The 12,686-nt window shown below is 43.3% G+C and overlaps 1 protein-coding gene across 1 annotated transcript; it reads right to left on the reverse strand.

Moving 5' to 3' along the window:
- Positions 1 to 438: 438 nt before the first annotated feature.
- dnd1 (DND microRNA-mediated repression inhibitor 1) lies at positions 439 to 5,762 on the reverse strand. Its single transcript, XM_070913274.1, has 5 exons — positions 5,742 to 5,762; positions 3,947 to 4,052; positions 2,758 to 3,083; positions 2,540 to 2,672; positions 439 to 995 (listed from the first exon to the last, which is right to left on the reverse strand). Exons 1-5 carry the CDS (start codon positions 5,760 to 5,762, stop codon positions 439 to 441), a joined length of 1,143 nt encoding a protein of 380 aa, XP_070769375.1.
- Between the last annotated feature and the right edge of the window lie 6,924 nt (positions 5,763 to 12,686).

Genomic DNA, 12,686 nt, shown 5'->3' on the forward strand with positions numbered 1-12,686 from the left:
CAAAGCTAAATCAACTGCTCTGGAAAACGGGGGAAGTGGATAAGTACCATCTCCGACTTCCTGTTGGCAATCCCCCGCATTTTGTTAGCTTTCACCTGACAAATGAAAAAGCAGTCTTTCCAACGAGCTTCCATTTATCCTTCGTGCCATTCATTTACATAAAGTTACAACACAATCACATTTTCGTTTCAAATCTCATTTAATTAAAATGAGGAACCGATCCAACAGTAACACACAATAAAAAGCATGCATGAAACAAACCACAGAAGTTCAAACAAGACAAACAAGTCTACTACTACTATTCTAATAAAAGCATGCATAAATCAACACATATAAGATCAAACATCTTTTTTTTTTTTTTGGATTTAACATCAGTGACAAAACAAACAGAGCCTGAAACAGTGCTGTAGAAGTAGGTGTGCTGATCTGATAAGCTTGTCAGTGGGCGAGCTGGTTATTGCATACCCTCTGTAGGACCTGCTGGGCTACAGCCCGCCGAGCCTCCTCCAGCATGGTGGTGGCGGTGGGTCCCGGCAAGATCATAACAAGCCCTTTGAAGGTGGCGGTTATCCCGGGGATACACACCTTATAGGTAAAGTAGAGGAATCCATCAGGCCCGGCGTGGCTGTAGTACATATCATAGAGTGGCTGGCCGAGCCCAGTCGCCTCACACAGCTTACGCAGGAGCGCCACAGGGGATGCTGTGGACACTAGATGCCCGGGGGGGGAAGAGGAGGAGCCGGGAGGGGGAGGGTGCTGGGGGGCAGTGGGTCCTCCCACTGCTCTGCAGAAACCCGGAGGCATGGATGGCGGGGGGGCCAGGCGAGGAGGCGGGACAGGGGGCTGCGGAGAGTTCAGGATGTGGCGCGGCGGCTTCAGGGGCGACGGCAGGAGGCCCTTTGAAGGTTTCTGCGGAGGTAGTGGCTCGTCCGGGCTCGGCTTCACTGTTGACTGCCACTTGATCGAGATGCTCAAAGCAAACTGCTTCTTGAATGCTAGAGACAACAAAAAAAAAAAAAAGAAGTGCCGGTTAGAAAAGAACCGATTCCAACAACGTGTCGTCCAATCATCAGCGTTGTAGCTGTTGCGTTCAGCTACACTCAAACTCCTTCACATGAAAACTGAAATTGTTGGAAAGACTGAATAAAAAAAAAGTTCCTTGACACAGCTGACCAATCGCAGCGTGAAGCGGGATCGTCAGCTTCGGAAAGTCACCAATATGGTTCAGACCAGAGTCTTTTGAACCAAGTCCATGTTCTGAGAGTCATAAAGTAAGACAAGTAAGACAAGTTTTCTCCAGTCTATTAACGCTTAATATGAAAACAGTAGCAACAGTGGCCAAAATCACTCCAAATACTTTCAATTTGAATATAACAGGACATCTCACGTCCAGTTGTGCGTAACGAATTGGAGCATTTGTATCGGACAAATAGGTGGGGAAATAAGACGAACTGAACCAATGGGTCATGAAGCCCTCTGGATTTTAAAGGGCATTTATCTACATAAAAAAAAGACAATATACAAGCATTTAATTAATTTCTGTGAAGAAGAGGGTTAAAAGGGTTATTTTAGACATTTATATCTTTATGTAATATAAAGCCAGGCTGCTTGGACTATTAAAACGTGTGTATACTCGGGAAATGGAAAGGAAAAATTGGCTGATACATTGAAATATACACAGGAAACAGTCTGTTCAGAATTTGCTGGTTTTACACAAACTTCCTGCAGGTATTAAGTTCACTGTTTAGGTTAATTGTTCTGTGCTGTTATTGTTTTTTATGGAATTAATATAATGAAATATACATGAAGATATTTTAAAAGTAGGCGGCTACTTTTCCCCCTTTTTTGTAATTGTGTGTGTGTGTGTGGGGGGGGTCATCAGTATATCAGCATATACAATGGTAAAATAGGGGTCATTTTTAATTAGGCCCCCTCCAACATCTTCTTCCAAAACAGGGCAGGCAGAATAAAAATAGCTTCTTTCTAACAAGACAATCAAAAAGTAATAATAAGAAATAATAATCCTAAACATTTAACAAAAACTCTTAATAACTAAAAGCAGGAACTGGCACGCTGGTTGAGCTCGTCACTCGGTGAAGCGACAGAGGCAATATGTTAGTTCTAATTCATTTAAACTTCCTTTTTTTTGTTTTTGGAAGAAGTGACGGTCCAGCAGTGATTCCAAACGGCAAGTGTTGGTGCTCATTGACGTTTCGTTGGTCTGAAACAACCGACCAATCGCAGGTTTAAAAAGGCGGGGCTGAGAAAGGTGATATCTCCTTCCTGTGCCGGAGCCGGAAAAATAGCCAAGAGTCAAGTGTGGATTCGACTGGAGTAGCTGTACAGGGTGTCACGAGTGCACTTAGAGAAATACTAACTCTTAAATTGACATATTTCTGTGATCATTGTGAAAATCTCCTTGCTAGTTTTTATTCTGCATTATATCAAAAATGGTTGACAACATGAAATGGGACCATATTTGCAGCAAATACACAGACCTCATGAATCGGTCCATCGCCATCAGCAGGAGCTCACCTACCTTCCACCAGCACCTTCTTGGCCATAGAAGCCGCGTGGTGGGACGAGAAGGCCACTATAGCAGACACCCCCTCTATACCGGGCCCGGCCTTCAGAGACACTCGCTCCACCCCCTCCGTTAGTACACGCAGCACCTGGGAGCGCACGTTCGTTACAAAGACCTTTTACACAATATTTATTTGCGTGGCAGTAATGTTGTAAGCCACAGAGCTGCCGTACCTGCAGAAGGTCCTCTTGTCTGGTGGCGGCGGGCAGGTCTCCCATACAGAGGTGTCTCTTCTCTGTGCTGCGGCGGACACTGAGGCGGAAGCCGGGTTCCAGCACGTGGCCGTGCAGCAGGCGGATGGCGTCCGTGGCTACGGCCGGCGAGCCGTACTTGGCGTAGGCGAAGCCGCGGTTCTGGCCGCTGAAGTTCATCATGAGCCGGAACTCCCAGAGGGGCCCCACGGAGCCGAACAGGGGGATCAGCAGGTCCTCGTAGGCGTCCCGCGGGATCTGGCTGATGAAGACCTCGCAGCGGGCTCCTGGGGTGGGGCCATCCCACGCTGGCGGCAGGGTGGAGAGGAGATGGGAGCGGGGTTACACGTGGTCTCATCAAGTGAAAAATGAAACCATTTTACTTGCTACTTTGTCTGCTAAGATCTCCATTAAAAAGTATAAGGCTGCAGTTATTCAATCTTTTTATTCTTGGCTGAAGAAACAAAAAACAACAAATAATTGACCTCACAAACAAGTACAGTCACCAGATCCCAACCCAGTTGTACACCTATGGAAGATTTCCGAGCATTGTGTAAGAAAGTGCTCTCCACCACCATCTCCATAAGAGCAAATGATATAATATAAACGTTCATCTTCAGATCTATGTAGTGATGATGTCTGTGACTTTTGTTATGTCTGGCGATGTTTGTTTTCCTTCTAGGTCCCCAAGAATGTTGTTTCTATCGGGCAAGTTTGAATAGTTCTTTCACGTCGGTTAGTGTCGGCCACGTCCCATTTAGCGCAACAACGGCAAGGTAAAAAACAAATGTAGCCGTAGTTTCCATACAGCTTTTCTGATGAGGTACTTCTAAATGTTCAAAAAATACGTTTATGGAAACACGACATATATCATGGTACTAATGTTTTGGGTTCACTTTGGTTCTGTTACTACTGTGAGAATGTGCAGCTTCTCTCTGATTTAGATCACTGGGAACTTCTTCTTGGGTGTTCAGACTGTTGCTGGAACAATAAGGTCATCTAAAAATGCGAACTTGTTATGGCCATTTTTAGATAGACTAAACACTGAATTAACAGAAAATAATAAGACTAATGGATAATAAAACTACAGTTGGTGGCAGTCCTAATTACCACACGTGTGCAAGGAGCTAGTTTCAGTGCAGCGCTGTGTACAAGCAATGGCCTCCCTCACCCTCAGGTGGTCCGCCGTACTTCCTCTGGCCATTCACTTGGGTCAGCTTCGTGTCGGTTGTTTTCAGCCAGGTTTCCAGCTCCCGCACCCGCTCAAGGTTCAGCACCTGATGGGGGAAACAAGTATTGGTAAATGAAACTAGACATCACCCTGGGTTTTTGGTCGTTGCTGTGTTGTGATCCAGCTTAAATATAACCTTTTCCAGGTCTTCAGGGCTGCAAAATGATTCCGATCTCTGCACTTGTTATTGACACTGTTCTTGCTGAGTGAACCGAGCAAATCGGTGCCATTAGAAACCTCATGGCCACACACCCATTTACGCTTTTTACGGACCATGAACAGAAAGCCCCTGTGCGATGTGCATTGTGTCATTTGCAGGAAAACATCAGGCTAACATCGCTACACAGTCATAAAGACAAGAGCCAACAACAGCAGAAACATGGCCGGCGCTGCTCATTATCTGAAGCGTGACAGTGTGGATAGCAAACCACTCGCAGAATGCATCCACAGTGAAACTGGTAAAAAAAAAAAAAAGTAGGGGGTAATGGGACAGTAGTAAAAGTAGTACCAAAACTTTTTACGGTGGCACGCTGTACAGTCTTAAAAAAACTGGACCAGGATCAGGGTAATCAGGGGGTTCTTGTGTCTTGATTCCTCTCTTCCAACTGTTCCGTATCACACTCCAATCCAGACGGTGGAACCTTGTAGAGCCTGTTTGTACAGAGTCGATGTGATTGGCCAGTTATGTGCTCGCTAACCCTGATTGGTTGTTTGATTCAGACCTGGTCCAGTCTTTTTTTTTTTTTTTTTTTAAATGCTCACAGACACACATTTCTTTTCAAAAGGAGCCCTTCAATTGGATATTGTCAGTGACATGCGATGGTCAAAATTCGTTATTTCAACCAAAATTATAATTCACTGATATTGGCTACTGTAATGTTTACATTATCAAATGTTCTCAGATTTAGTTTAGTCAGAATCATCCAGCACTAGTAGGCTACTAATCATTTTCCAAGGACTTATGTAGTGTTATTATATAGTTTATATTATATTGTGTAGACTTTTGAATGTGTTCTTCCCACCAAGTAGCCATGGGGTTCTATTTGTTATTTGTTATATTATCCTGAACTGAGTTAAAAACAACAACAACAACTTTGACAGCAATAAAAGCAGCCATGACGCATAATGCAAAAAGAAATGTAACGTTAGGCCTTAAGTACACCCAGCGGCGAGGTCACTGTTACAACACCACGTTTCAAGTAAGAAACCGCAAAATCAAACACAGCCCCCTCCAAGTTGGGAAAAAAAAAAAACATTTAAATATCTAAAACACGAGTTCACTTTGGACGCTGTATGCGCGTCATTTCTAGTGAAGTCAACACACATTTAAAAAAAACAAATAAATAAAAGCGGGTTCTTTATTAATGTAATGAGCAGCAGGTGGGGGTGGGGGCTCAACCAAGCGGTAGCGCAGGGAACAAGAAAGAAAAAACAAACTCAAGGAAAACAATGTTTAAAAACGAGAAAACAGTTTAATAAAGTCACCCTGTAAGGCAACAAGCCGTCGCGAGGACACTTAACGCAATGTAGCCAACCAATGTGTGAACAGCTCGTGGCGCACGTTACAAACGAACTAGTTAGTCAAATCAAAGCTAAATTGTCTCGCGCCGCCGCCGCCGCCAAAAACCAACGTTTTATTTTTTTCTAACAATCCCGTTTGTTTGCTTTATGAACATTTAAAACGCCACACGCACAAAGTCCAACGTGGGGGGGGGGGAGCAAAAAAAAAACTTACCTGGCTTTGCTTGCTCTCCATCGTCTCCGCCGTCGTTCACCGTTCGCGCGGACAGTGACGCCGCTCTGTAGCCTTGACACCACGTCGCCGTCACGAGGCGGGCCGCCAGTGCCTGGCCCCTGTTCCTGCCCACGTCAGTGCCGCTTTGCCGCGCGTTCAGTTCGAATTCCAGCGAGAAAGGAAGTGGGCCTGCAACACAAGTGTAGCCTTTAAGGAGAGCAATCGGTGGGCCCCGGAAGATGTGTGGAGGGCTGGTTTAAAACAGGGCAAAAAATATATATTGTACTGAATGGAAATGTGCTCCACAACACACCGTGACAAACGATTACTGACAAATAAAGGCTAGTATGTTTTAATTTATGTTAGCAGAAGATGTAGCCTATGCTATATGTTTTTTATGTTTGATAATAGCAATCTTAAAATCCCATGTGGGGGTGGCATGACACAGAAGTAAAAACGTAATAGATAAATAACTGCCACAAAGTGGTGGTGTCCATGCGCGCCATGGTGGAACAGTGGTTAGCACTGTCACATGGGAGGTTCGATCCCCGGCCACCCCCTTACCATGGTCCATAATGGTAAAACATCCAATTTAGACACTTAAAACAGGCATCACATGAAATACAAACCAAATGTATACAATAAAATGACTTCACTCCTGCTCCATGATCCACTTCCACCATCGCGGTGGTGTCTCCAGCTTGGTTGTGCTATCCAAAAAAAAATTGGCGGGTGGAAAGCCAGTGAGGGTTCTCGTCCTTGTTGCCACATGAGGGACTCCTACTATTGGTGGGTTGGGGCACAAGCATAGCAGGACAACACTGGTAGGACGGTGTCAACAACCTACCATTGAAGTCCATGACTGAAAACGTTTGGCCCTGTTCTTCAAATGTGCCTGAACTAATCCAGGCTGTTTCACTTTGGTCATGCTGTGAGTGATGTAGATGGTAAATGGCGACTGAGCTGCCATGCAAGGTGCTGGCCTCCATCGGGTGCAACTTAGAGTTAGGGTTAGGTCTTACACAAGGATACTTAGACATGATGGGGGGTGCCGGGGAGCCCATTACCCTGCTCTTACCTCCCGTGCAACAGTGCTAATCACCATGCCACCCATAGCAGATATAATTTCATGGTCAAGTTTCAATGGAGTGAATATGGCACATGGACTGAATTATAGTCATATTTGTAATTTGTAATTAAAAACGAAACAATTTACCTTTAGTTAAAGAACTTGTTCCAATTTAAAAATTAAAATTTCAAGTTTGTGTTTTCAGTTTGTGTCTTTTATTTACCAATTTTATTTTGTCGTGTTTTATCGTAAGCATTGCAATTTTAATGTCGACAAAACCTTCATGAGGACGTTTTACTCCCGTCTTATGGAGTCAGTCCTCACGTTCTCCTTTGTCTGCTGGTACGGGCCACTTACCTCAAAAACAGGAACAGACTGCAGTTGAACGGCCTTCCTCGTCTGTGCAAGGTTGGGACTTTGAAGACGGCCCAGTCAGTCCTGGCCGATTCTAGCCACCCCCTGTCCAAGGAGTTCAAGTTGCTTCCGTCTGGTCGCAGACACAGATTTGTCAAGATGGAGGACCAATAGACATAAGAGCTCATTCGTCCCTGTGGCAATTGGCCTATTAAATAATTCAATGCAATTATTATATTGTATTTATTGTATATTGCTTGTATGTTGATTATGCGATTTCTTCTGGCTGCAGCTACATGCCCAAACAAGTCAGCACAGTGAAACCAGTAACAACTGGATGTTCTATTCAAGTGATAATCCTCGAAGTGACTGTGGACAATGAGCCATCAGCTCTTCTCTCTCACACTCACTCGGTATGTTCTTTCTCGCGTATTCAAACGAACATCTTCTGACGCGAGTGTATCTCTGTAAAACTGCCAGAACTCAGAGGCGAAGACAGAAAGCCATAGAGGAGAACTCGGAGAACTGAGTGAATATTACAACACAAATCCCGGTAAAAGAAAGTATTATATGTGGGGTCTTTGAGTTTAAACATGTTCGTATGGCATGAATGTTGTTCCTTTACTGATTCAAAAAAACATTCAAACTTTCAAACTAAAACCCCCCCTTTGTTTTTCATCGACAGTAGCTGAGACTTTAAACCATCATATGTAATATGCATAGAATTCCACAAGGGGTCAGTGTTGGGTCATGTTTGTTTTCCCTGCAGTGGGGAAACTGCTGAGAGAAGGGCAGAAGTACATGGACACACATCACATAAAACGTGTTTTGTAATATCACGATCCAAAAACAATGGATTTTTTTTATTATAATATATTTATATGCCACTAAGGTTCTTGCTGCACATCAACCAGAATATATGTTGAAGATTAATGGTCTTACTAGCCTTTGCAATAATGCAGTGCTTGGTGGTAATTCTTGTCTCAATTCACTATGCACTGCATGTCCAGTAGAATGGGTTGAATGAAAACCACCTGTATCGTCATACAGTGTCTTACTTGAAAGGTATGTATGTGAGTTGATTTATAGTTCAATTCATTCCATGCTCACTTCATGCCTGGTTGTGCTACTGTAAAACATCTACTGTAATTGGACAGTGGAGAGGACAACAAGTACTGGGTGTTTGCATCGTATCTCACCCTTCTTACTGTATCACCCTCATCACATCTACAGTGGGGTCCAAAAGTCTTAGACCACCAGTCAAGATACTTCTATTTTGCATTTGTATCGAAGGTAATGCTATTTTTTTTTCATTACAAATGATAATGTCAGCTGAACAATTTGAGTGAAAAGTAGGAATCTTTGGAAAATGTACGGAAATTTCAGAGAATTCCTGTACATATGATATTTGGTATGCCCCCCCCCCCCCCCCCTTCTGCTTTAATGACAGCATGCACTCCAGCTGGCGTGGACTCCACACCGTTTGTGCTAAACCCGATGGCCCATGTTATCCCAGCAGAATTTGAGAATGTTCCAAAGGGCTTCTTGTGAGGTCACACAGTCTTCAAGTGCCCCCCAAAAGTAGTTCAATGGGGCTGAGGTCACTGTGACTGTGGAGGAAAGTCCAGGACAGTCAGGACTCCTTGGTCTTCTTTTGTCTTCAAGTAGTTCTTGCAAAGCCTTGAGGTGTGTCTTGGGGTCCTTATCCTGCTGCAGTATGAATCCCTCTCCACGAAGATGCAAACCAGAGGGTACAGCATGTCTCTGAAGAATGGAGTGGTGCTTCTCCTGGGTCAGGGTGTAGTCAGTTCGGTGCAGGTGTCCAACTCCAGAGTAGGCAAAACACCCCCCAGACTTGGATACTCCCACCACCATGTTCCACTGTTGGTTTGATCCACTGCGGTATCATTCTCTCTCCTGCTCGGCTCCTTACAGACACCCTTCTGTTACTGCCATACATCTCAAACTTGGATTCATCAGTAAGTAGGACTGTTTTCCAGTCATCCACAATAAAATGCTGGTATTTCGGTGTTTGGCCTTGTTTCCCCTTCTGAGAAGTGGTTTAGAAACTGCCACTGGTCCTCTGAGACCACAACAAGACAGGACCTTCTCTTGACAGGACTTTTGCTGGTTGGAGTCTGGCGTTCTTTATTTAGCAGATTGTGTATCTGTGATGAAGGTGCTTTTCTGTCTCTCGGGGGAACTAAGCTTGATGCATTGATCTTCTGATGGTGTGGTCGCTTCTGGTCTGCCTGATCGAGCTTTGGATACAACTGATCCCGTTTCTGCAAAGCGTTTCATTCAGAGTTCCATGCACTGCCCCCTTAGAAACATTTAGTCTAGCTATGATTTGACGCTGAGCCCCTCTTTGATCAGAATAACAATTTGACTTCTGACACTTCGTTCTGATGCCATGTTTCCCACTATCACAATGCTACTTAGTAAGCAATGACCTGCTGGAAACTTGAGGCACAGCCATATTTATAACACTGGCTGAGTTCATTGAACGAGCCTCTGATGAGTAGATCAAGTCCACCTGAGTGTCATCTGAAGGAAGGGATACAACTCAAAGACATCTGACATTTTGTACTAAGGAGTTAAGTCGGTCAATGCCACACATTTGCTTAAATTTGATTGCTGACCTAAAAATCATAAATAAAAAATCATAAATAATCCAAATATTTCTTCTTCATTTTACATGTCATAACATGTTTCTGAATCCTCAAACTCTGTGATTATTTCCAGGCTTACGTGAAAATATCAGAGATTTTCTATGTGGTCTCAGACTTTTGTACCCCACATGTACATATACACACACGTTTATGTTTGAGGTAAATAATAATCCCATTTTTTTTTACATGCTGCAGTTCTTGGATACTATCTTTAGATTGGTAGCCCTTGTGCTAACTAAAATGTCTTAAATGGAAAACAAGAAAGATACGCTTTATTATTTCTATATTTATTTAATTCAGGCAAGAAATTAAAAAAAAGTACAAAGTAATATACCTGTGTTAAAAACTGTTTCCACGTTACCCATTACGCCTTACGTGTTCTGTTTTGGATTTGTTTGCAGACGTGTTGTGTATTCACTTTTGCGTCTATCTTTCCTAAAATTATTGTTCAAGCCTTTTCCTCATTTCGTGTTTGGAAATATTGTGGTTTTTGAACAAAAGCAGCCGGACACGTCCGTCCGTCTGTCCGTCCATCCATCCATCGTAGTTGGCTGCTCTATCCGCAGATAAAGATTCCGAGATGTGGTTAAAAGCTCCGTGAAAAGCTAGTAATAAGTGGCCAAATGAGTTAAGATAATTGTTAAAAAAAAAAATTCCCAGCATGCACCGGGGGAAAGGAAACATCCAGGGGCTTGGTTCTCAAAGCCGAAGTCAACTTCGAGGTTAACTCAGACCTTTTGCTTTTAGAAAGATAGCTCGAGTTCAAATGCCACTCTGTTGACATGGTAACTAATGCCACAGGCCAAACAGGGGAGGGGCAGTTTTTCATGATGCATGTTGGAATAAAGTCACCGTTTCTACAGGATCCCAACATGGACAAAAACTGCGCATCCACGCTAAAGACCGAAGTAAAGAGCAGAGAGCGTTGCTTTAGGAAAAAAAGTGTTTTTTTAATTTTTTTTTTAGAATTTTACAGGATATGCAGAATTTCCTCTTCATCAACAGTAGAAGCGGCGTTGCTGTTTACAACTAACATGATGAATAAATGCTGTATTGTAAAAAAAACAAAACAACAACTGTATTTATTCATCATATTTTTGTTTAAGAACAAAATCTCAGTAATCCATTACCTTCCCATTCTTGGCTACTTAACTACAAATAGTTATTTTGTTTCTTTTTTTTTTCTTAAAGAACATTATGTGTGTTTTCATGTACGTGATGGTGTCTGCGCATACATTTTGTTCACCTGGATGTTTTTCCAGACAAAGACCTTGCAGGTCTTCGCACTGCACCAACTGGGATTGGACGCGCACGCCATCCACCTTCTTTGCGACAGGCCTTGCGAGACCACCAGTATAACCTTGGTCAGGTCCCCAGAGTATCGTATTCATAGAGCCATCATCTTAAATAATCTCTGCAGTACGGTGAGTAACGGCAGAGGGGTTAGAAGGTTGAGGATGTGCGGGTTTTCTGTCATGCGTGCCGTGCTGCCTGTCGCAGGATAAAGTACAGGTGTCTTGGCATGGATGGAGAGCCGCTGCTTTGTCAGCGACACAAACATCATTTTCACAGAGCAAAAGAGCTGCATTATACTGTAGCTCATAGGGAAAGTAAAATGCAGCCGTATACCGCTGACTTTGATTTTCAGCGGAGCTATTTGTTTTCGTTACAGGCCGTCTCTGTCCTCTCCGCCTGTGTGTGTGTGTGTGTGTGTGTGTGTGTGTGTGTGTGTGGCCTGGCTTCCACACACACACACACAAATTCATGCTCATCTGATAGAAGCTGGAACTGAGAAAGAGAGAGAGAGAGAGAGAGAGCCTTTAGTTTCATTATGTTGTGAAGAGAATTTTGAAGGATTTTGTATCCGTAACATCACATCTCTAATTAGATCATACGGTCACGCCGTGGATCCGTCAAACACTTTGGGAGATCCTCTCGTTCGCGGACGTCGGACGAGTCGGGTTCATCTGCGCGCAACCAGTCTCTCCGCTATGCTAGGCTAAACACATCATAGGGCCTATCCCACTGGACACACAGAAACCCAAGCACTGATTTTATTCATGTAGAATTCTGTCCCTCTTTATAAACTGTAACTAATTCTAACCTTTTGGTTTCTGGAGGATTTTGTGAAAATGGGTCTTAGCGCTTACAAATATCCCCACTATCATTTTTAACAAAGTCCGTAGATTATTAGGCATTGATGATTCAATAACACCTAAATGTGTATCTTAAGAATAAATTCTACTGACAAATGAATTTGACTAGCTAGACTTGTAACTGTAATCCTGGTTTGTTTACAACTCTGTGCGTTGTAAAACCAACCGACTAGCCAACAATTTGCAATTGGGGGTGTAGAGACGTTTTCATTAGCCACGTAAACAGCTTGGTAGGAGTATTGTCTTACAAGCTGCGCCAGTGGTATGAAGTGGTACGCATCCTGTCTCCTAAGTGGGCGCGGTCGCCTGCCTTATTTTGCAGCTTGTTTTATATTATTTCAATACCCCCCCCCCCCCCCTCCAAAGAACAGTTAAATAATAACGATAATAGTTTCATTAAACAAAGAAACACACGTTTGATTTCAGTTCTAACTTTTAACTCAGTGCCGGTTCAGAATGTTCGGAAGATATATGGCCGGTAAAAAAGGGGTCTAATATTTACCCAGGTGACTACGGGACGAAAGAATCGGTCATAATTTCATCACTTTCACTTAGACTCAGGAACTGCCACTCGTGGAGGGGGGGGGGGGGTTAAACTACCCAATAGGACTACCAGACACATTAAATGCTGGTTACACTTCAATGCATCAGTAATAATAGTTATTTGCAACATTGCAATATATAACAATAAAAA

Source organism: Enoplosus armatus, chromosome 10 (assembly GCF_043641665.1).
Source record: "Enoplosus armatus isolate fEnoArm2 chromosome 10, fEnoArm2.hap1, whole genome shotgun sequence".
Lineage (NCBI taxonomy): Eukaryota > Metazoa > Chordata > Actinopteri > Centrarchiformes > Enoplosidae > Enoplosus > Enoplosus armatus.

What these genes read in the sequence shown, in the direction of transcription:
- dnd1 (XM_070913274.1), bottom strand. Translation starts at nt 5,762, where the DNA reads ATGGAGAGCAAGCAAAGCCAG. An exon ending in GTACGGCGGACCACCTGAGG is followed by an intron (nt 3,084 to 3,946) that starts GTGAGGGAGGCC and finishes CCCTGCCGCCAG; the next exon opens with CGTGGGATGGCCCCACCCCA. An exon ending in CAAGAAGGTGCTGGTGGAAG is followed by an intron (nt 996 to 2,539) that starts GTAGGTGAGCTC and finishes TGTTGTCTCTAG; the next exon opens with CATTCAAGAAGCAGTTTGCT.